The 24,742-nt window shown below is 45.7% G+C and overlaps 1 protein-coding gene across 1 annotated transcript in view; it reads left to right on the plus strand.

Moving 5' to 3' along the window:
• COL20A1 (collagen type XX alpha 1 chain) overlaps window positions 1–24,742 on the plus strand; it is a 52,842-nt gene that overhangs the window by 16,648 nt on the left and 11,452 nt on the right. Inside the window, exons 13-28 of the mRNA XM_055722981.1 lie at window positions 203–348; window positions 1,680–1,803; window positions 2,282–2,421; window positions 3,027–3,156; window positions 3,681–3,823; window positions 4,922–5,054; window positions 11,304–11,446; window positions 12,078–12,207; window positions 12,506–12,562; window positions 15,390–15,428; window positions 17,357–17,495; window positions 19,215–19,357; window positions 19,739–19,848; window positions 20,614–20,772; window positions 22,774–22,851; window positions 23,563–23,649. Of these exons, the coding sequence (XP_055578956.1) occupies window positions 203–348; window positions 1,680–1,803; window positions 2,282–2,421; window positions 3,027–3,156; window positions 3,681–3,823; window positions 4,922–5,054; window positions 11,304–11,446; window positions 12,078–12,207; window positions 12,506–12,562; window positions 15,390–15,428; window positions 17,357–17,495; window positions 19,215–19,357; window positions 19,739–19,848; window positions 20,614–20,772; window positions 22,774–22,851; window positions 23,563–23,649 (1,901 nt within the window). The remainder of the gene's footprint in view (window positions 1–202; window positions 349–1,679; window positions 1,804–2,281; window positions 2,422–3,026; window positions 3,157–3,680; window positions 3,824–4,921; window positions 5,055–11,303; window positions 11,447–12,077; window positions 12,208–12,505; window positions 12,563–15,389; window positions 15,429–17,356; window positions 17,496–19,214; window positions 19,358–19,738; window positions 19,849–20,613; window positions 20,773–22,773; window positions 22,852–23,562; window positions 23,650–24,742) is intronic.

The raw sequence follows: 24,742 nt of genomic DNA on the forward strand, positions 1-24,742 counted from the left end.
ACAGCTCTTTGCTGTTTTTTTATCCTTGGGCTCCAAAGGAGTTAAACCTATTCTCTGTGAAGTGGTGGCTCCACAGTGTTAGATGTGGGCTAGATGCCCACCAGCTTGCAGTAGCTGATGCAAAGCCAGGTGTTCTCTGGGGTTTGAGCTGTTGCAGACATCATATGCTGAAGAGATCTTTCTGCCTTGTTTTTCCTTTCAGTGCCTTTGTCTTCCCCTCGGTCCCTGCGCGTCTCTGAGCTGAGCCACAACAGTATCAGGCTGAGCTGGAAGGCAGCCCAGGGAGCCACGCAGTACCTGGTGCTCTGCTCCGCAGCACCCAATGGAGCAGAGGACTATACAACAGAGGTAAAGTTCATGGGAATAATGATAATATAATTTTTTCTCTGTGTGGGCTGAGTTTAGTTCTAGCTCTAACCTTTGTGAATTGGTATCGTGTGTTTGAAAAAAAAAAAAAGTGTCAACATTATTGCCAGTGACATCTTTCATGGAAAATTATTTTTTTTATACCATATCTCAAAGCGATTTATAACCGTGAAGGTTTCACGTGGGCAATTAAGGAGTAGGGAGAAAACTCATTGCTTCATGGGGCCCTGGAAATCCAGGCACTGAACTCATATCTTTGCAGCCCCAGGTGTAATTGCTGTATCCTTGAGGCTGTACATAAATGTCTTCACTGTGTTCATCTTAAACTGTTAATGGAACCTTTGTTAGGGCTGTTTTTGTTGACCTCGAAAAACAAACTGACGACACCGCATAAGAATGAAACAATGTTTGATGAATGGAAAATCCTTAAAAACACCGAAGAACCTTTTTTTCATGTGTGCATTTTAATGAGTTATCTGGAGTACTTGTAGGCTGAGGAAATTAATTAAAAAGAAAAAAAAGGCGGAGGCGGGGGGGTGGGTGGGAACATGTATTGCCTCTGTGTCTCAGATTCCCCCCCTGAATGCACAGCAACAGCAGCAATTGCAGGATCATTCTTAAAACAGGGCAATTCATGTTTATACTCTGCTTTCAGTGCATAATTTTGTGGGTTTTTTTAAGATTCAGAACATTTGAAGAGAGACCAACATACAAAGTTGTATTTTAGCATATTAAAACATTTCGGCAGTTACCTGACCTACCCACTGTAAGAGTGCAATGCTCCAGGGCTACAGGATATCCACAAAACCGGCATTAAAATGTTCCCAGGCTTTTATACAACTGTGGTCCATTGCGTGCAGACTCCTGAAAGTCTCTGGGTGTTTCTGCAGCGAGCAGACTGAAGGAGGAGAGCTGTGGCTGTGCTGCATTAGGGGCAGGTGGCAGCAAGCCGGCTGCGATCGGCAGGCAGCTCTTCTGCGGGAGCTTTCCATGTGTCCGAGCAAAGTGGGGTCACACCTCGCGTGCCCCCTGATCCAACCCAGAACAGCAGCAGCGTTTCTGTATAAGAGACTTACACCTCTGCAGACCAGGGTAGCAGAAGGTGATGAGTACCTGGCTGTCCCCTGAGAAGAAAGGAAGAGCACTGACCGCTGCAGAGCACCTACCCAAGTGGTGACATCCCAAAGGAGACAAGTCCCCTTAGCGTAACCAAAGGGTCCTTGGCCTGTGTCTCTGTACAGTCTTGTCCTGTTGAGTGCACTGGCAGGTACCCTGGAGCTGAAGGCTACCCCAAACTATCTCTCTGTTGACAGGTGAAGGTGGTCCAGCCTGAGGTCCTGCTGGATGGGCTGTCACCCAGCACGGAGTACTCTGTCGCAGTGTACGCGATGTACGGGGAAGATGCGAGTGATCCAGCCAGCATCCAGGAAACCACCCGTAAGTGCTGCTGCTGCTTACTGAGTTGTTACTAAACACTTAAGGCAGGAGAGACTTGTTCAGTGAGGTGCTTCCCATATTGTGCGTGTAGCTTGTAAACACCCTGTCTCTTCCCTGCCTGATCTTAAGCGAATATTTGTCCCTGAGGGGATCTCTAATTATGTGGTGAGCTGTGAAAAAGGAGTGATTTTCCCCTGGTAAAAAAGGACTTCTGAAAGAGTTGTTCCCTCAGACCTTTGTTGTCAGGGGATAAAAAGGGGAATTACTTGGCTATTTCTTCACCCAAAGCCCAGGTAGGCTTTGATGACCTCCTAGAGGCAAGTATGGTAGTGGTACAAAGAGAGTATCTTCCCAGCATGGTGAATGAGTCTCTGGGTTCAAGGTGGGGGTCATCTAAGAGCAGCAGGAGGCAAATGGTGGCATTGCCATTGTGCAGCCTGTGAAAGCTCGGAGTGCTGTCACTAAACTGTTGTTGCAGTGGCCTTGAGTCCTCCCAGATACCTGAGCTTCTCCGAGCTCAGCCATGCATCTGTTCGAGTCAGCTGGGAAGCTGCGTCTTCAGCCGTGAAAGCTCACCACCTCACCTACGTTTCTAGCAGGGGCAGCAACACTGGGGAGGTGAGTCCTCAAGGGATTGGTGGAAGGAAAAGAAACTTGGAAGGTCAGGCACTGCCTTGTTTTCCTTCAGCTGCACGGTTTAGGGAGACCTTATCCGCTGGTATTGTTTTAGCTCTGCTTTTGATGCAGTTGCTACCCAATGTGCTAAACCCTCTGCAGCTGTACCCATGCTTCTCTTCAAACCATAGCATAGTTTGGGTTGGAAGGGACCTTTAAAGGTCATCTAGTCCAGCTCCCCTGCAATGAGCAGGGACATCTTCAACTAGATCAGGTTGCTCAGAGACCCGTCCCACCTGACCTGATGTTTCCAGGAATGGGACATTGACCACCTCTCTGGGCACCCTGTGCCAGTGTCTCACCACCCTTATTGTAAAAAATTTCTTCCTTATAACTAGTCTGAATCAAGCCTCTTTTAGTTTAAAAACATACCCCTTGTCCTATAGCTACAGGCCCTTGTAAAAAGTGTGTCCCCATCTTTCCTAGAAACCCCATGTAAGTATCGAAAGGCTGCAGTAAGGTCTCCCTGGAGCCTTCTCTTCTCCAGGCTGAACAACCCCAACTCTCTCAGCCCTTCTGACAACACTCACACAACTCTTCCACTGCAGGTGGAGGTTCCTGGCACTGCAACATCCACTGTCCTGAGACCTTTGTCTTCCCTCACCCAATACTTCATCAGTGTCAGATCTACGTATGATGAAGGGGACTCCTTTCCAATTACCGGCAACGTTACCACCTGTAAGTAGGGAATGAAAATGCTTTTGGTCCCAGTACAAGGTGACAAAATTGATGTGTGTCTGAACTGGGATGTTTTGAGGACTGGTCCCAACAGCTCACAACCCAAGCCCTTGCATAAAACCTGAATGACTATTGTTTTGTGTGTGTGGAGTACGTTCAACTGTGTTCTGTTGAAAATGAGGTGGAAGGAATAAAGAAAGGAAGCAAATGAAGAAAAAGCATGATGTATCACCAACCTCTGTGTCCTTGAGAGCCCTCCTAGCCTTCTCCCCTTTACAATACCCGTGTGATACATGTCCTCTCCCCAAATGAGATAATCTTTCTTAATTAGGGTTTTAAAAATAATTTACCTGTCTCTGTCCTGATGGCTGTTGGCATATGGGTCTGAAGAAGTGAAAGACTGGCTGGTCTCAGACATCTGCCTGGTCGATGTTTTGCTCCCTGACCATCTGCTCCCCACCTTGGTTCTGACAAGGCGCTGTCAATGCCCTCGCTTCAGCTCCTTCTCCTTCTGCCTCCCTCAGTAAAGGTCCCCCCGCCGCGTGCACTGAAAGTTACCGAGCTCTCTGGGAACAGCCTTCGCCTGCAGTGGGAAGCTGTTGCTGCCTCCGATGTGGTTGTCTATCAGATCAGATGGAGCACAGTCAGTGGAGAGAAGCCTCAGGAGGTACGGACCCACACGCGGCTCTGGGGGAGGCTGGCCTGGCCTCGTGCCTACATGATGGCTCTGAACTCAGTGGCATAGGTCGGTGTAAAGCTATTCAGGTTAATGCCCTCGAGCAATTAAGCAGTTCGGCACCCAGCTGAAGGAGCCTGTAGAATAAGACAAGGTCTGTCCTGGGTCTGGCTCTGTTCAGTGGAGCAGTCACCTTGAGTGCTGGAAGCAGGAGGGACAGCAAGCCAGAGTCCTACAGGCTCTAGGAAGATTGCAGAAGTGTTCTGGAAAATCTCAAGGATGAAATTCAATAGGGACAAGCAGAAAGTATTAAGCTTAGGCAGGAATAATTAACTACAGGTATACAGGATGTAGAACAAATAGCTAAGAAGCAATTCGGTAGAAAAAGATCTGGGGTTGCAGAGAATCACCAGCCCACAATGTCAAGTTGTTGTGAAAAAAGACAAAGATAACACTCAAGTATTTATAGCCAGAGGCATTGAACCTCCAAGACAGGTGAAACAACTTCTGCTTTCCTCCGTGCCGGTGAGCACTGACTACTTTTGGGATACTGCTCATCAATGAGGTCAATGATGAACACAGGGAGGAGAATGACCAGAGGCAGAGCTGGTGCTGGAGGGGCAGGGGTGGACCTCTGCCTTTGCAAGCCCCTATTTTCAGTACAAATGCAAACAGCTGTTTATACAGTGGTTTAAATAAACGAGTCTGTCCTGCAGTACTTCACACCTGGGCTGGAATAGGGGTGCACTGGGGCTTCCAACCTCAGCACACCTAAAAGCTGGAAACTGGGCAAAGGGATTTCATGCCCCAGGCAGGTGGGCTGCCCTGTGTCAGGGCACTGCACTGGGGGACTGAAGTAGCTGCTGAATATAACTGGGTTGTAATGCACGGGCATCTAGTCTGCATTAACCAGGGCTGGAATTTTGCCTTTGCTTAGATGTGTGCAACCCACAACAGTAGATTTTGTCCCCAAAGCCCAGTGCTAACTCATTTGTGCCTACAGGCGATCTGTGAGCCAGATGCTTGGATGGCATGAGATAGCTTAGGGATGCCTGGGAACTCGACTGACTCATTTCTTCCCTTCTGCAGCTCTCCATCGCTGGAAATGTGGCAACTGCTGTCCTGCCAGGCTTGCAGAAGAACACTGACTATAAAATATCCATCTGGGCCTATTACAAAGATGGTGCTCGAAGTGACACGGTTTCTGTTCAACACCGGACCAGTAAGTGATCAGTGCTCACTGTCTACAGCCTAGGGATAATAAACAAGGCACAGGATGCCTCAGACGCCATCACAGACCAGCAGCTCAGATCTGGTTATCTCCAGCTCTGAAATCCCAAATCTGAATGTCTGACAGGAGTTAGAGATATTTAGCCACCTTCTTAAAGTGTTCTGAATTTGTCCAGAGAAAAACAGCTTGGGCAAACACAAGCAGGCTGGTGCATCTTATAGGTATCTGATACCCTTGCAACATGCTTCATGCAGAATACATTAATTTCTCCTCCCCTGCTTCTGTGCAATGGATTGATGCAAATGAATTGGCTTTCTGTTGGGTGTTCAGCTGAACGTGACACTGTGCAGCCTAACAAATGTTTCTTGTTAGTGAAATATTGTTTTTAATGAGGGTGAGGATTACTTCAGCTACATCATTGCTGAGCTGTGCTTCATCTGAGGGACACTTACAAAAATGAGAGAAAATCCTGCAGGCAGCCTCTGCCTTGGAAGCATTATTTAAATCTTGCTTTCTATAGGCAGGGTATAAGGTTAAAATGTGGCACTCCCAGAGGTCCTCTTAATTAGTATTCCCTGTATAATGGCTTTGTTGGCAGTGAGTGGAACACAATTCATTCAACAGCGGAGTCCTCCTCTATCTCTCAGCCTGCTTCACAGAATAATCTCGTTTAGGCTGGTGTTGAGCTGATGAAGCTCAGAGTAAATGGTGATGTTGGAATAAGAAGCTCAGGTTTTATTAATAATGACTAATAATAGCATTTGTTTATAGAGAGCTACTTTTGGCAAGTACCAGAAGCCTCATACTGACCAAAAAAAAAAAGCGGGGGGGGGGGGCATCCTACAGGTATATAATGATAAAAGGACAATTAGAGCTGTTTAGAGGCTTCAGAAAATCAATGGCTGTTTTAGGCCATGAATTACAAAATGTCAGAGGAGCTCCTCACCCCCCGTGAACGACCTTCTTAGGCATATTTGGACAAGCCGGTCCTTGCTGGTGTTGGCACCCCGCTGGGACATGGAAGGCAATTTGACTTCTGCTGGTCAGCTGCTGTCCTTGTCAAAGGAACAAGGATGCCTGAGGGATGTCAGACTTTTCCTTACTGCATGAAGAAAGCAAAGCACTCAAAGAAGTCGAGTGTGCAGCTGGGCAGCCAAACCGGAGCCTCAGTGCCTGGGTGCTGCTGGTGGGTTTGCATGAGCAGTCAGGACAGTGCCACACACTCCTCAGGGCCAATATTTGCATGTGCAATCGATGTCTTTGATGGTGATTCTCTCTTTTTAATGTTTAAAGTGAGACGTGGCGCAGGAGAAAGGATAGGTGGTGGTTTCCAGGAGGCGGTGCTGATACCAGACAGTTCAGAGGAAACTTGTAGACTCCAGGAAATGGAATAAGGCTTGTACAATGGATGTATGGGAAGATGTGGCACTAGGCAGGACTCTGAGAAATTCTGAGATGTGGTTATACTTCAAGCCTTTATTGTTTCAAGCAAAAGCTACCATCTTGTACTGTGTAATGATGCATTGTTAGGGTGTCCAACAAGGTCAATCTATGTGTCAGAGCTGGTGAATGGTAACTCCTCCAGCTAGAGCAGAACAATCTCTTATATTATCTGGCAATCTTCAGACCCTTGGTTTGATTTTTTGAGCCTGCTTCACTCTAATTTTCATTATAAAATGAAATTCTGGGGGCTGAAACACCAATGAAAGCTACCTGGTTCTCCTCAGGTCGGTAGACTCTGGGTGGCAACCTGGAGAATAGCAGCAATAAGGCTGTGCTGAACAAAAACAAAAGTATGTGTTAGAGGAGGTTGAGAACGGCTTTTCTTTTCATCACTGGTTTTCCCTTTTTCTTTCCTGGCAACATCCCCTTACATAGGAATAGGTCAAGACATGTAAGTTTTCTTAAAAACATCTCAGTAGAATTTGCAAGAATCACTGAAGTTTAAGGGCAGCGGCTGAAGTGAAAGTCAGCAGGAAGCACTGGTAACACAAGCTTCTGTCCCTGTCCTTCGTCCTCCTTGGAATACTTTCTTCTTTGAAGGTTAAGGGAAAAAAATGCCAGGTCAGAGCAATGGTCTTTGCACGTTGTTTTTGTGAAATGGAACCATGCTCCTCCCTGGGGCAAGGCGAGAACAACGGGTTCATTTTATTCAGGACCACTGATCCTTCTCACCCCACCTGAAACACCCATTGACCCTGCAGACACCAGGCCCTCACAGACAACAGGTCATCGGAAACATCATCCTCTTATAAAACCCAAAACCATTTGTCACTGTGATGTGTCATTTGGGCTTGGGATGAGGTTTCTCCTCTTCCTGGTAGGAAGAAAATTTTCTTTCAAAGTTATGGATGAGATTTATCCCCGAAGACTTTATGAACTCAAAAGAGCTGAACAGCTTTAGCTGGAAAAGGAACAGAAGTTGGAGACAGTGGTTATGGTCCAGGTCCCATCTTATCTGCTTATCTAGCTCAGCACTTGGTGTATAAGTAATGGTGTACTTACGTATTCAGAGAGAGGAAGAGGAAGTAAAAATTAATTTTGAGGTTAAGATGTGCAGCTGGAAAAACTCAGGTCCTCAGTCTTTTTTTTTTGTATATTTGATTATTTAACTATTTATGTGGAGTGAGATTGTGGCAACACAAATAATCAAGATAGACAACTTAATTTCATTCCCACCACTAGTGCCAGGTGCTCTGGGCGTCCTTCTAGGAGAAGGGCACCCCTCCCTGCTGCTGTGCTAGTGAGGGAGGGCTGGCAGCTGCCTCTCTCCTTCCACGAGTCCAGTCCTTCCCTGCCACTGCCTTAGTTTTACATGAGTCCAAAATCCAAGCAAAATCTTGTGCAAAAGGGAGTGCTTTAGCTGTTGCAAAATGTGTGGAGCAACTGGAATGTTTTCAATTCTTAGTCTTGACTAGGGTGAAAAAAAAAAAAAAAAAAGTTTAGGTTTATTTTTCAGTAACCCAGTTAAGCAAACCTTTCTCTGCAGACTCACCAAGAGGCAGAGCAGAAACAAAAGCACACTGATGTCTTTCCCACGGATAACGAAATTGTTACCATGTGCTTATCCATGGTTCTGATGTTTCTTCTTGTCTCTCTGTTATAATTAGACTAAAGTCTCATTTGGGTTAAGAGCTCTCATTTCAGTACATTACTATAAATTGTCAAGTGTAACAAAGCCCTTATCCTTTACCAAAGGCTCTACGCAGCGATCATTTGTCATATTAATAAATAACCTTAGTGGTACTTCAAATGGTACAAGCCTTTCACGCAAGCCAGTGGGAGTGCAGAAGATGCTTTTTGGAAGAGGAAGCTTCTGGGTCACAGAGGTGTTGCTGAGCAGATCTTGGAAAATGCTGGGAGGGGTGGCCTTGGAAGATGCTGAAGGGGTGGCCTTGGAAGATGCTGAAGGGGTGGCCTTGGAAGATACTGGAAGGAGTGGCCTTGGAAGATGCTGGAAGGGGTGGCCTTGGAAGATGCTGGAAGGGGGTGGCCTTGGAAGATGCTGGAAGGGGTGGCTTTTTATCCTGCTGATCTCTTTTGTACTGAGGGGAAGTTCTTTCACCCAGGCTGAGGAAAAGGAGCTTTGTTATCTTACAAAGCAGTCACCTCTTTGTTCTGAAGGACAAGGATATTGGGGGTGTCTCTCTGCCACAGTGTTTCAGGACTGAGGCTCTGAGGCAGCAGTGATGTGAATGAGCATTGCAGGACCTGTTAGCCGCCCATGGTGACACAGGGACTCTCCCCACAGTAAAAGGGCTGTGACATGACTTGGGAACCTGGATGCAAGGGCAGCACTTCAAGGTGGATTTTATATGTAAAAGAATTTCAGCGGTTTAACAACTTATTCAAGCTGTCAGCTAAGATATGCTGTCACCATAAATGCTTAGGTATTGCTTACCATCCTTGCCCAGTTTAACTCAAATCTTACCCAGGAATTTAAAGTGAGGTCGTGTTGTGTCCCAGGTTCAGTGTGGGAATGGTGACATGTTCAGCCACCATATCCCAACTGTGTTTCTGAATCTCAATCTTCTGCTGACAGGGGCTTTTCCAGGCAGAGGCACAAATGGACCAGACTGCAGTAGGACAGCCCACACAGTCTGTTGGTCCATCAGAATAAGAACCACAGAGGTGGGGCCATGGAAGAAGTCCCTCAGCTTAGGCATGATGAGATAAAAAATAGTAAATATAGACTTGGGAAGATCATCTTCACAAATTTGGCAATGTTACCCCTCCCCATCTTTTCTATCTGCTCAGAAAGTGTCTCTTGGAAGTTTTTGTTACCAGGCCAGAGAACGCAAACGTGTCTCATCTCAGCTGGGCTGAGCCACCCTGGCTGACTTTGCACTGAAGTGGAGCAGAAGGTGCCGTTCCTCTAGCTAAGCTGTGCCAGCAGCATCTCCAGTCTGGGGCTGGTAACTGCCTTCAAGCTCTTCATCAATGAGCTCTTCCTAGCAGAGCATACATTGCAAATAAAAGGGATCGAAATGTGAGGGAGAAGCTTCAACCCATGGCAGCGAGGGGGAAAAAAATTACCTATATAATCATTGCAGATGAGTATTTTGATGGGGTGAACTCTAGGGTTTTACTCTCATTTGAAAATGTGCCTGTGATGCTGGTTAGACCCGAGAACGAGCAGGCTGGGATTCCTCCTATGGAGAAGCAGAGGTTCAAGAGGTAATTGAAGACACAGATGGTGTCCTCTGTGTCAGAGATGCTTCCATCCTCCTGGGCAGCTTCAAGAGGTGACCTTTCCCCTGGCTGTCAGATCCACGCCATCAAATTCTGCCAAGCCTGCGGGCTTTCCAGAATAAAACCAACTCAGAAGACTTTCCCTAACTTTCCCTTTAAAGTTCACTTAAGCAGTGTCTCCACTTGCCTCTGCTCAAGGAAATAGCCAGGGCAGCCAGCAAAGATGCAGATGTATAGCACAGCACTAATAATAGTGCTGTTGAAGTGACTTTACCTCCCACACTTATTTTCTTTTCCACTTTACCTTGTGATGATGCACAGGAAGAGCCTCCAGCCTGATTCAGCTGCTAGCAATCTTGGTTCAGCCTCGGGAAAAGTAAGCTTATTTTATACAGAAAAGAGAAGGAGGATCAATGAAGATGCAAATGATCTTCATGGAGCCTGTGCTCTAAGGTCACCCTAGACTTTGCTGGGTGGGCAGAAGAGCTTTACAGGTAAAACTGCAGAACAGAAATCTCCTAGCCTGGAGTGTGCCCTTGACTATCTTCAGGGCTCGCCCATAATTTTTAGTTTCTTCTGAATAAATGCTTCCTTTTCTCTGTCCAAGACTTCTGTGCATTCACAGCAGCATGGGTTCAAGGCCAGACACATGCATTTATGCAGAGCAAGACACTGCTTGGAAACAAGCTCCGGGAATGGATGAGCCCATGGTCCTGAGCCCCTTGCTCAAACAGCGGATGGATTTGGCCCACTTTGCCTTTCTCATACTAACTCCCAGCCCCTGCTCAAAGAAATCACTCCAGCCTCTGTCACCAAGTTGTGTTTGCTACACAGTGGGACCCCAGGGAAAGAAACGCATTTGTATAATTAAAAATTGCTCAGCTTTGGTCTCTGGCAAACCCTCTCCTGACTGCCCATGGCTCAGACCATCACCTGCCTGGGATACATCCATACATCACCGTGCAGGACCAGCACAGGGAGTGTAGCTCAGGTAGCGTATGTGATCCCCTCCCTGAGGCTGTGGGTGGTGGTGTGAGAACTGCTAGACAAAACTGTCGTGGGCTGGCTGCTCTGGGGGTTTTAAGAATAATTTTACAATAGAAAGAAAAAGCTGGAAAATATTAGCAATTATGATGGATTAACTTTGATGTGTGATCCAGGTTTAATTGGCAATAAAGCTGTTTTTCCAGTTCCTTGATAAAATTCAATTGCAGTTTGGGTCTGTGTGAAGGGCATGCTTTGGTGTTTGTCGGTCATGTATATCTCTTTCCTTTGTGCTTCCAGGACTCTTCTCCCCTTCCAAATTTTTTTTCCATGTCCAAGGATTCAAATTGCTGAATGCTTGAGTTGTACTGTGTTGTACTTGGGGAATCCTCATCCCTCCAGAATCTGTTTTCCCTCTTGCCTGGTGCCCAAGATGACTGCCTCTGCTCTTAGCACAGCACAGCTGAGCACTGAAGCGTTCAGAGATGGGCTGGAAAGCACGTGGCCCATCGACAAGCATTACTGCTTGTCTTTTATGCTGTTCACCTTTAATCCCCGTTGCAGATTCCCGGAGCCCACCCACCAACCTCTTCATCGACTCTGAGACCCCCACCAGCCTCCAGGTCCACTGGACCCCCCCCGACGGCCGCATACAGCACTACAAAATCACTTACAGCCCTGTTTCGGATGCTGGTGCTCAGCAAACAGTAAGTCTCGGGCTCCTTTGTAGGTGACAGGTACTGGACCAGAAGGACATGGGGACAATTTTATGCCCACTCCACGCACTCCAGTAGCAGTTACCATAAGGATACTGGTTCACAGGACTACAAAAGCAAATCTCTTCCCTGACTTGCTGATGAGTTGCTTTGTGAAGAGGACCTCCAGGCTTCTTTGTGATTAAGATATTTGTGTCCATCAAAGCTGCTAATGCAGCTTTCTGCCCTCCTTGAACTGCCATGGGGAATTCTTGGAGGCAGAGGGATAGAGGATAAACCCACTGCCCCTCTGACTTATGGAGGTTAAATATTAACCTTTTAAACCTTAGATTTTATACTCAAACACAGAGTGTTATAATGCACTTCTGCATTTGTGTGGGGAATATTGGGGTCTTTACATAAGAAAATGCTCTTCCCCTGAACACGGCTGCTCTGCTGGCAATGCACAGCCAGGCTTCCTCGGCTTGCTCTTGCTGCTGCCTGAACCAGGGAGGGATGCTGCCCTGAGCCCTGCTGTCCCAGCACGTGCCACTAGAACCCCTCCATGTAACTCTGGGCTGTGAGTAAGAGCTATAACGGGAAGCCTGCCCAAATGCCGGGCTCTTTTTCCACCCTGCTATAGATCATGGCTTCTGGCAAAAGCAGCAGCGTGACCCTGCAGTCGCTGCTGCCTGATCGAGCCTACAAGGTGATTGTTTCTGCCATCCACTACACAGGAGAGAGTGAGACCACATCCACAACGGGACGGACGAGTAAGTGTATCAGTCAGAGTGTGCATGTTCTTCATAATCTTCCATCTATCAGTCTTGAGACAATGTCTATCAGACAGCAATGTCCTCGCTTGCACTGGGCTGTGGGCAAAGCCAGGGTTTTGCTCAGTGTGGTAGGCTACTAGCCTTGAAAAGGGAGAATCCTTTCCCAATTTCTCCACTCCTGTGCATTGTTGGCAATTCCAGGATGACTGGGAAGGGCTGGTGACCATCTGGGTCTCAAGGAAGGTGTCACGGTCCTGAAGAACAGAGCTCACACATGCATTGCTTTCTTTTTCAGCTCCTGTGTTGTCTAAATTACCTTCAATACGAGGATTCGTTCCATCTAAAACAGAGGGTAAATTACTTCCTATAAAGTCTTGCTTTTTATTTTTCTTCTTTTCACTAACAAATTGCACAGTGTGGGCTCTGCAGAGCCGGCAGGGGTGGGTATGTCATTCCTTGACAGATGCCTCTGGGGACTGTCCAAGGACAGCCAGAAACTACATAACTTCTTAAATCCAGACTCACTTAGTAAACAGAGTGGTAGTATTTTTAGAGGATTTCTGCACAACTTGAACCAAAATGGAGCAAAGGGAATGATTACATGTTTTAAATTAAAGTTCTCTGTAAAGTCCCTTATTAAATTTAATGAGCGTATGTTCTTATAACTGATATAAAGCATACTATGAAATGGATTAGTGAGAAATGTTGAATTAATAGGGTTATAAAAAATTATTAAGAAGTAAACATTAGAATACAGATATTGTGGCAGTGTTAGCTTTTCCTATTTTAAATTATTCTAAACAAACCTCCAGTTTTAAAATATATTGAGGGAAGCCAAGAAGGAAAAATGAAACAGATTAGATGAGAAATTTTTAGTTTATACACAACACAGAACATATCAGACTAAGTTTTCAAGTGTGCTCTTGAGGAAATCTACAGGTGTTCAGACCACAGTGGAGAAGTCCCGCGAACTTTCAAGCAGAAAATGATCCTCCCGTAAGGCTGATGAGTCACCTTGCAGAATTCAATATAGCTGTTTGGCTATGATAGCTGAAAAGATAATAGAAGAAATATTGAATTCTGTATGTTCTATAAAGTAACTTTTTTTGAAGAAGAAGTGGAGACGATACGTAATAATGTTGGGAGACCTGTTGAATGTGCAGTAGAAGACTCCAGCATTGACATGTACCTAAATTATTGAGAGAAATGGTTTGATGTTGCAGGAGTGAACATTTATTGTACAGTGAATAGCTGTATTTTGCTGGGATTTGGGGAGATAAACACACACACACACACACACACACAGAGGAAAAAAAAAAAAAAAGAACAACAAGGCACAAGGCAGCAAGAGTCCTAGGCTGGAAAGTCTAGGAAAAAATCTTCAAAGCAGAACTGCAAACTGCCAGTGTCAGGGATTCTTACCCTGATTCTGATATGCTTCATCTAAGCTGAGCATTGCCAGATCAAAGAGCTGTGAGCAATCCCAGTGCCTCCAGCCTGGGACGGAGGTGAGAATTGCCAAGGATGTTGGCAAGAGGGACCCTGGGGTCTAGGCAAGGGTCAGAAGGAGCTCCCTGACTGCAGTGAGAGTCAGGTATCTGGTAAAGGGGAAGGTTTATAGTTTGCTTATATGACTGTGGGGGGATTTATTTTTATTTTCTACATCATGCTTCAATTCTGAGCAATGCCTCACCTTTGGAAAGCTGTTTGGTTTCTGGAAGGGGAAGGGAAAGAGCAGTGTACAGCTTGGGGACATGAGTCAGCTCATCTTGGGTGCAGGACACTGCTCCACAGCCAGAGGCTGGTCAAGCTCGAAGAGATGGGTTTGAGACTGAAGCTTCCGTAACTGATTTCTTCACTGATTTCCATAGATCCCTTCAATAGTTTTATATCCAGTTCTACCGGAATTATGGTATGTATGTATAAAGCTATGCATCAGGTTGAATAATGGAATGATGGAGGTCGTGGCAACTTGTAGGTCTTTGTAGTTTAACTCCTGGCTTCAGCAGTCCTGTGTCCATCAAAGTCATAGGTCCGGGTGCCCTTTCTTTGTCTTGATCATGAAGAATGACATTGAAACTCCTAAGGACTTAGGAATCTCGGGTGCTTTGGGGAGGGTAGGTCACCCCCTTTAAATTTTGTACACATTTTACAGAAGTTAGTATGGAAAATTGGAAACCCTTCTTTTCTGATGAGATACAAAACGGCACTGATGCAAGGATAGCACTAGCAAGGCTGTAACAAAGCCTTCGTATAATGATCTGCTAGATTCTATTATACTGATGACCTAGAAAACCATTTATGAAATAGCCCATCTTGTCAAGTGTCCTTGATTTTCAGGGACGTTTCTCATTTTGCGTCAAGCATTCCCTTTGTCCCGGCTCCATCTGGCACCCATGGCCTGGGATACACATGGCAGCAGATAATTGAAAGTGATGTTTGTGCGCTGTTTTCTAAAACCCCCCTTACCTGAGCCTTTTAAATGGAGAGTGCTTATAGCCATGGCGCCTTGTGTTCCAGCTTCACATCCCAGCCTTTCCTCCTCTGGTTTTTCTTTCTGCCCTGTGGCATCTCAGAGGATTCATCAAGGGAATTTCTGAAAGGCAAACTGCAAAACTTTGCCAAAACTCTTTTTGTTCAAAAGAATTCAAAAGCCAGACTCTCAGGTTGAGATATATATTTTTGCTGTGTGCACTTTGAGTTTCAGGTACAAAATTCAGAACTGCAGATATCTATCTTTAATTACAACACCATTAAGGTGCATGTTGCAGTAAAAGCACTGTTTTCTTTTTTTAAAAAAAAAATTGTGTTTTGATGTCCATTTTTAAAGAGAAACTTGCAGAACATGACGCTCCTTTGTATTTTCATAGTGTAAGGTGCCAGGTGAGTTAGTTAAAAGAAAGCGATCATGAAGATGCTTGATGATGAAAGAGGGTATTTTTTGTTTTGCAATGGGCAAGCTGAAAAACAACCTTTATGTCTGCATGAACATAAATTCTCTTTCTCTCTCCATATATATAAAAACAAGGTTAAAGTCCAGGGTATGAATTAAGCTGTAGAATATTCTTAAGTTTTGCTGTGTTTTTCCATTGCTCTGCTTAGAGGAGCTCTGTTAATTTTGCTTCCATAATCCCCTACTGTCTTTTCTTCCCTAACAGTTTTTTATTTTCTTCTCACAGCCTGCCCCACCATCAGCTCTACCAAAGGCTCCGTACGAGGTATGGTACCGTATCCAGCCCTGATGGTGCTGAGCTGTGAATGGGAAAACACTACCTGGTCTTGGCTTTTGAGAAATATGCAGGATCTGAGCAGGAGGGAAATGGTTTCCCTGTCTTAAGGGAAAGAGGAGAAGTCTGAGAACTGAAATAGGAAAACAGCCTTTATCAAGCAGAAGGATATTCTGCACTAACCAAATCAGTATGCCCCTGCTGTCACACCAGCTCATGCTCTGAGCTGTTAGTGCTTAACGCTGGGATTTTCACCAGTCTTAAGGAAGCTGTCTTCAAACAGCTGTGGAATTTCAAGAGGATTTCAATTCCTACCTCATATAGGCTCCTTAAGAAAAACTCCGTCTGTCCCCAGGATCACCTTAGCATCCTCTAGAGGAGGTGCAGATACCCAAGGTGCTCCCCGCAGTGTGGGCTTTGAGAAGGTAGCAGGTTACCGTTTCTCTTGCCTCTGCCCTAACAGCTGCTCACGCTGTTAGGGTTACTTTGAAAGCCATTAGTTCTGCTTATAAAGTGCTACCATCTCCTTCCCAAAGAGCGCTGTGATATGGGTGAGAATGAGAAACTGGCTTCAGTTCTCAGCTCTGCCGTTACTCCATGGTTTGGTCACTTCATCTTTCCTCAGCTCCCACCCCAGACCTCGCAGCCTGTGGGATGTGCATCCCCCTGGCTCTCTGTGCCGTTGCCCTGTCCATGGATGCAGAAGCTAAAGCAATCAAATCATACAGCCACAACAAATGCTGACCTCTCCTTCTCCTTGACAAAGGTGGCAGGAGTAGCCCATTGCCTTAGCAGTTCACTGAAACCCTTACAAGGCAGATGCCCAATCTGGTAATAATACAATTATATTACAATATAGTTATAACTGTGACTCAAGCTTTATTCTCAGTCTTTACGATACAATATTTCCTGCATGTTCTAAAGAAAGTTCCAGTGCCAGAAGCTCCACAACAGATAAATGGTTCTCAAATAGGTCATTTCTTTTGGCAAACTCCCTAGTACTGTTGAAACTGGGGAAAAAAAAAAAACCCAACAAAAAACCCTAACACCCCAGATCAACCCCCAGGCAAAATAAAAACTCAAGCCAAGAAACTGCAGAAAATTGTAAATGGTGAATAGGTGAGGGAATCCAGACTGAAAGCACCCTGTTGAAATAAAATTGTAGCCTTTCCATCTGCTAAAAAATGAGCTATTGCCTTCATCCCAGCCTGCTGCAAATTCAGATTAACTAAAAAAAGAATCCTAGTTGCAAGATCTTGTCATACTGAACAGAAAAATGAAATGAGAAAATGACTTGGAGCTTTAATGGTGAGCGGGGAGAGTGAGATGAAGCTGCATGAACCAAGCAGGCGATGTCAGAGATGTCAGGGGAGAATCTCTGCAGACCGCATAAGGCAGGTGACCCCTGGGTGTCTTGTGAAAACAGAGAGAAATAGAAATGCTTATATTTTAAAGTTCTTTCCTAATTTTTCTGACTCTTACATATAAGGCATTTCAGAGCAGAAGTAATTTTTTCTCCCTCCTAGTAATTACTGGACTGGCTCCATGTCTTGTGAAGATTTGCATCTGGTTGAAAAGGCGAAATTATTGGAGTAACTTCTTTCACATTTGTTTTTTCATTCTGAACGTTTGAAAACACAGTTGTGAAAGTCTCCATCTTTAGTCTGTTCTTCTCCAAGAGGAGAGGATTACAGCGAAGGTGTATGCAGGGTGCAGGCATGAACTGTTTTCCTTGGCTGCCACTTGTGGAGCACACTCCAGGTTTCTAGTGGGTTTGCACAGCCTTGATGGTGCCGTGTTGCTCTGGCGCTTTCTCCTATTGCCTTCTCCATGCTAGCTAGAGGCTAATTCTACCTGTTCTTCAATCACACTTCTCATTTCTAAACACTTATTTTTCTCTTTTTCTTTGTCTGCTCCAGGATTTGATATGATGGAGATTTTTGGCTTGGTAGAGAAGGAATATGCCTCCATTAAAGGCGTAGCCATGGAGCCCTTCATATTCAGTGGTTCCCGTACCTTCACCCTGTTCCGAGACACTCAGCTCACCCAGAGGACTAGGTGGGAGTGGAGCTGTGACCGGTGTCATCTCCATGGTCCGTCTCATGTGCACACATTAGCTATGCTCACAGCAGAGGAGTATCACTGATCTGTGGATGAATGGTGCAGCCCCACTGGCAACTTCAAAATGAAATGATAAAGTTGATGAGCTAAATCAGACCGTACTAGACTGAAAAGAACGCCAGAGAGTTTTTCCTTAATATATTAAGAAATGAACCTCTGACTTTCCTCAAGAGGAATTGTAACGTGCCACACAGAAGTTAAGGCGACACAGTAGGGTTATTCATTATATCTTTTGCACAGCCCCACATTTTCACAGCGAGGTTTTTCCTTTTTACCAAGTCACTTTTTCCAGCAGTTTTAGTTGCTGTGATGGGCATAAGGATCATGTCAGGTATAGACGCTGCACCATTCTTTAGGCATTCCATCCACAACCACATACACTTCAGTGATGGCAGTTTGAGGTCATATTTTCATCCTCAATCCCTTCTCCCAACATCTCTGGTGTGGAGACAGACCTGCTCTCTGCAGCTTGGTCTGTATTGATGAGAGGGCATAACCAGTAGCTCTGGGCTGTGACTTGACCCTGTTTCACTGAACACGAAGCTTCTCAGCAGGGTCCCAGGCGGGCCAGGCAGCTCCCATGACCTCATTCATTTTTTACAATGATAAATCAGGAATGATCTGACTCCTGACATTCAGTGCTACTTTGTTTAAAGCCTAATTACTGAGGCACTGGCTCAGTTTAATCTTAGTTAAAGAAGCAAATCTTCTTAAGAGTAAACAGAGTGGGAGAGATTCAGAGAACCCTTTGGTCTAAATACTCAGAAAATTATGGGCAAATCCTTTTGTTCAGCTTCTATATATGCCTTTCCAAGGACATTACTCCTTCAGAAACAGAGAGAGAAAGAAGAACCTGGCATTATTTATGAATCAGTCCTGAAAAGACGCTTGATGAGTTGTGTATACGCCCATGCAAATGTGTCCTGTTTCAGATTACAAATGTATTTCAGGCATAACCAATTTGACCTTCCTCATTGCCTTGTCTCCTCTCGCTGCTGCTCCTACCCAGGGTGCTTTGATGGGTCTGGCAGCGGCTGCGGAGGGAGCTGGGTTGTGCCAGCAGCTGCTGACCGGCATCGCTGCACAGTCACGAGTTCCAGCGCTCAGCCCAGGTTTTGCAGCTGGGATGCAGGGACCCAGAGGGGGCTTTCTGTGGGCTCTGAGCTTATTCCTGAAGGGCACGTACACTGATGTCTGCCAAGGCTTAAAGATTTACCCCATGAATACAGGAGAATTATTCCTCCTTCTTGAAGAGGAGACCTGGGGCAGTGTTTTGGAGCCTGGCAGGGATGTTTTGTAAGCTACACTGGGCTGTTTTGAAAAGCATCGAGGCTGCACCCACTGTGTCTTGGCTTTCCCCAAGGCAGCTCTGGCAGTGATGGACTGACACCAGCTGCTCCACCTGGGTATCCCCCCCAGCATGAGGGCAAGGCCCTTGAGGGCTCGTCACTCAGCACAGGCTTCAACAGCCTGAGGTGGGTGCACAGAATAGGGGTCAGGCTGTCTCCTGGCATATCCTGTTCAGCTCCTGGGGGTGAAGCTTTTCCAGGCCACCCTGCCCAAGAAACAAGATGGATGAGCCCTCTCTGTAGGATTTTGCTTGCTGGCTCTCGCTGCTTTAAGCTTCTGACCCTTGCTTGGCTTATCTCATTGCAGTGACATCCACCTCTTTGCAATCCCACCTGAACACACCATCAGCATCCTCCTGCGCCTCCTGCCCGAGACCCCCAAGGAGCCCTTCGCTGTGTGGCAAATAACAGATGAGGACTTCCAGCCTCTCCTTGGCGTTAACCTTGACCGTAAGGTTTCTTGTTGAAGACATTGTATTAACATATTTTCATGTTTGTGTGAGCAGCAGAACTCCTTTCGGCATTCACTTGGCAAGTTCTAATGTTTTTGTTACACAGCAGCAGTTTTTCGGGAAGCTTTGTTTTGCTGCCAACCTTGCATTTTAAATACCGTCTGGTGCAATTAAAAGGGGTACTTTTATTTTTACTCTATTTGTAACATATTCAGTACTTTTACATATTCTTTTTCGTTCCCATTCTTTAGAAGGATTTCATTATAACATATAAAGTCTTTCACCATGTTTAAACCTATTTATTTACTATTGTTCATACGTGGGTGAAATCAATTCCTCTTTTAATTCTAAGCTGTTATTTGTCCTATTTTCCCTGTAGCCAGTAAGAAATCCTTGACCTATTTCAATCATGACTACAAGGCTGATTTGCAGGAAGTCTTCTTTGACCAGCAGGAAGTGAAGAAGATATTCTATGGGAGCTTCCATAAGGTCCTTATCAAGAGAGGGAGAAACATGGCTCACTATCTCACGCCAGTCTGAGAATATTATGCCATTGATGTGTTTTGCTCAGAGTGAGGAGTAATTATACAAATGCTTTGCATCCAGATTGCTAGGAAACTGGCAAACCTATTTGATATGCTGAAGTTTATAATTGTGAAGAATTAAGGTTCATCCCATGTTCAGAATATGATTTCCGTATGTTGATTGCTTCCCTTTCCCTCCCAAAACTCTAAAACTGAGGGGTTTTTTTAGGTCTTGAAAACCAGGAAAACCTGAAAAATTAAACATTTTTTTTTTTTAGAATTTGGGATTTTGGTGACCAGTTAGTGCTGGAAAGAAGGAATAATAAAATCTAGCCTTGTGAGAAAGCCACCTTATTGCTCATAACAGGGTGGGGTTTTGGCCACCTATGTCCTCAGAGCAAAGATATCCCACCCAAATGAGCATCAGGCATCTGCAGGCAGTTTCATTATTTAGCTAGATCTGAAAACTGAATTATTAAGTACTACAACTCCAGAAAGGCTTCTCCCAAGGAGAGGTGAGGGCAACATCAGGGAAAAGTGCAGTGTTGCACAGCAGACACAGCACATACTGAAACTTATTCCTGAGCCCCCCTTGATCCATTTGCTCCCTAAAAACACCCCGCCAGTAACACCAGCAGTCTGGGAATTGGGCAGAAGGCATTACTGTCTTTAAAAGACTCCCTCATCTCGTCGCGGAGCTCCAACCCACCTCTTTCCACCTGCCGCCCAGGTGCACGTGGCTGTGAGCCACTTCAAGATCAAACTCTATCTGGACTGTAAGAAAATAGCAGAGAAACCTATCAACACTGTCGGCAGCATCTCCACCGCTGGCTTCATCATGCTGGGAAAGGTGACGAGGACCAGAGGACCCAGGAGCGGGTCTGCATCGGTGAGTCCCCAGTGGCTGGGGAGTGGAGGGGGGCTTAAATTTGGAGCTGGCTTGGGTGGGCAGATGGAGAGGAGTGCCATCTCACACCCTTCTGACTCTGAATTCCTCCAAATGCTGCTGTGACGCACAACCGTGCCCTGATTCCACTGATCTCCATGATTTTAATGAGCTTTCCTAGCATGCTGTTTCTCCCCCTCGCTTCCTACCTCTGTTTGAGGTCTGTGATCAGAGGCAGCAGCGTGAGCATGTTCCGGAGGTGCCTTCAGCTGGCTGCATCGTCTGGGGACCAGGGGAGCACAGATCCTGCGCTAAGATGCTGAAGCAGACAGAAGGGTTCCTTGCTTCTGCAAGGGAAGGTTGTGCACAGCAGCCCCCACCCAGTGATATCGGGAAATGCCAGAGACTGAAAGCAGAGCTGGATGCGCCTCCATCTCCAGCCTGTTTGGGATTGCCTATCTGCATGCAAATGACAGGGAAATAATCTTTACTATAGAGGCTCTTCATCAGCTGCTACTTGAAAAAAACCCAAGGAACCCAAACACTCGGTGCCAGCCTGGGGGTATTAGTGCATCACAGGAGCCCACTCCCTGCAAAAAGAGGAGTAAGGGGAAGCATGGGCTTGGTGTCATGCCCTGTGACAGCCCGGTGCATGGTCCAAAGGGCAAAGCCACCCAAGTATGGCATTGCCTGGCATTCTGTTGCTGTACTTAGTCCCTAAAACAAGTGTTAAATACCTGCAGAATAAGGGGCAAGTTCATTACTTGCAATGTGCCAGTGGGACTGTAGAAAATCCTTCACGACTTATGTGAAGCTTTTACTCCTTGGCTTTGCTTTTAGATCAAGAAGCCCAGGGGAAAGCAGTGCATCAGTTGATTTATGACTTCCCTTGCCTCAAAGCAGCACAGTAAAAACAGTTTGTCCCATATGCCTTCCCAGCTGCAAAGAGAGAAGCAGAGATCTGAGATATACTGGGAAAAAAGTGAACACTGGAATTGTCTGTAAGATATGAGGTCAGCTGTGTAGCAAACCAGGAGACAGTGGTATTCGAGCAGTATTCACTTATTTCCTGAATAAATTCTGTGTTAATTTGATTGCAAGCCTGGGGCAACAAGGCAGGAATCTGTGCTTTCCTTGTCCCCCCCAAACCCTCCCTGCTAGCAGCTTAGCTAGACAGAGCGAGCTAAATAATGAACAGCTTTGCGCCATCCCTGCTCCCACTGCCTTTCAAGCCCAGAAAAGTTTCATGTCTTCCATGGCTCTGCTGCCCTTGAGAAGGCAGAGTGTCTCAGTACTGGTTATGATGGAACCTTATTTAATTTAAGATATCTTTAAATGCCGCTTGATCTATGGGGCTCATCTATACCTGTATGCTGCTTGCCACACTGCCTGGACCGTACAGCTTGCTTGTTGTTAAATGCATGGAGAGGAAGGAAAAAAGATGAGAAATGGTGTCAAAGAAATAAAAAAAAAATCTGCCTCATAATTTTGGTTTGGCTTTGTGCAGCGTGTGCTCCTTTGTCAATCAGAATGGGCGCATGTGGCAGTTGAGGGATGTGGTGAGAGACAGGTTGGGGTTTCTTGGGAGGGGATCACATCTGTCCTGGGAAATGCTGCTGGCACATTTACTGTTGTGTCCATGCCCCTAAGGGCAGCAAAGCAAAGTTTGCTTTCACATTTTGGTGATGCTGGAGCCCCGTTACTTGAGAACCTGCCTGCTGCTGCAGGATTGTGAGTGCACCACAGACTTGGCTTTTGCTACTGTGAAGCTGCTGGCTGACTTGCTTAGTGAGACACAGAGACCTGAGGGCTTGTAAAACACCCTGTAGCCAGGGGTACCTTTCATATTGTGGCTTTTTTGGGCACACTTATAGCTGGGATCACATGGAAGAGTCCTGTTAAATTATCACTGAAGATTATTTTTAGCACTTGAATGTCCTGAGATTTGGTGATGGACTGTGCATGCCGCTGCTACTTTCTTGTCAAACTCTCTTTTTCACCCAGTTCCAGCTGCAGTCTTTGCAGATCACTTGCAGCAGCGTGGGGGCAGAGGAAGACAGATGCTGTGATCTCCCTGCACTGGTAAGACACGAGGGACCACTCTGCTAACTGACATGAATTTGGGGGTGATGGAACAAGTCCATGGCACTGACATGACACTGCAAAGACTCAAGAGGGAAACCATTCTTTTTTTCTTTTCTCTTGGGATTAACATCTGTGTGTTTCTTGGTGAAGTGAACAAAACTGTGTTTGCTTCAAAAGAAAACAGAACTCCAAACCCCGGTGCAGTGTATATTCTCATCTGTAACAGCAGCTCTGACAGTCCTACGGCTTTGCTGCCACCTCAGCCCTGTGCTGAGTCACAACATCCCCCTGCTCTTCCTTTCCTTTTCTTCTCAACACAGAAACTTGCTTTGTGAGGTGTACAAATACTTAACAAGGAGAAAATTATCCTCCAGTATGTGTTATATAAATTTTAGGCAGGACTGGTTCATATATTTTTTGTCTAAACTTGTTATTTATTAATTATATTTTATTTATATTTATATATCTATATTTATATATGTGTACTCATTATATATTTAGGTATAATAATATATATATAATTTATTAATTGTATATTAAACAGAAAAATAAAAGAATTGCTCACAAAATTCTCTCAGTGGAGTAGAGAAAAATTCTGCTTTTCTCCAACTGAAAGGCTGAATTTTGAAACACTGAAAATGTTACCTCTGATCCATCCTGTTCTTGCTACGCAGCTGCTCATGCCACTTGGGCTTGTTTTTGTTTCAGAGGGATGAGGACACCTGCCCTAGCTTAGCTCCCGCCTGCTCTTGTACGTCTGGCCGCCCGGGCTTGCCAGGACCTCCAGGGCCCCCTGTGAGTTCACCTTCCACGCAGCATGTTGCATGCACGGGTGTTGATTCATGTTGTTTGGGCATGGTAGGCATGAGGATAATGCTCCTGGGGTTCCGCAAAATTTTAGAATCAGAGAACCATTTAGGCTGGAAAAGACCCTTAAGATCACCGAGCCCAACCGTTAACCCGGTGCCGCCAAGCCCACCACTAACCCACGTCCCTGAGCGCCACATCTACGTGTCCTTTAACCCCCCCAGGGCTGGTGACTCCACCACTCCCTGGGCAGCCTGTCCCAGTGCTGGGCCACCCTCTGGGGAAGGAATTTTCCCTAATATCCGACCTAAACCTCCCCTGGCGCAACTGGAGGCCGTTTGCTCTTGTCCTAGATGCCTCCTCGCGCAGGGCGAGGCTGAGAGGTGCCCTTCAGATTTCAGATGCTGATGAAATGGGGAGATGGCGAGGTGGCAACACAACAGCTGCAGCTGGGAACAGGCTGAGCAGTTCCTGGTGCCACGTTAATCCTCTTAGGAGAGGAGGACGGGTCACCCTTGGTGCCTGCAGAGATTTCATGGATTGGAGGCTCTGAAATTCTTTGTAAATGAAAAAAAAACAACAACAAAAACCACCAAAACCAACCCACCACAAAACCTTCCTATCTGGTTTCTGTGTTAGGTAGGAGCCTTCTAACTGTTGGAAGGGGGGTGGGGAGATGGCAGTGAAAAGAGAAAGGGGAGACACTGCAATCCTGTCTGTCCACAAAGCTTTCTCCCTTTACAGTGAATGTGCCCTGCAAGAAAACCCTGAAGAAAAAGAGGGGCAAGTGATAACAGTCATTAAGTATGTAACATGCTCAGGGATAAAAGGCAAATGCAATATTTTGCGCTATTCATCATGGACACAGGAGAGTCACCGTGGGCTTAAATTGCAGGAGAAAATATTCCAATCAAACACTAGGAAGCAGTTATCAAAAAAGTTTGCTTTTTGAAAGTTTTGGGGAAAAACATTTTATTTGCACAAGGCAGCTGAAGCCTGACAGCGTGTCCAGAGCACTCCATTTCAACAACTCCGGGAGCTTTTCTCCTGGAAAATAACCATTTAGTAAACATTGGCCTCC

This window comes from Falco cherrug, chromosome 10, assembly GCF_023634085.1.
Source record: "Falco cherrug isolate bFalChe1 chromosome 10, bFalChe1.pri, whole genome shotgun sequence".
Taxonomy (NCBI): domain Eukaryota; kingdom Metazoa; phylum Chordata; class Aves; order Falconiformes; family Falconidae; genus Falco; species Falco cherrug.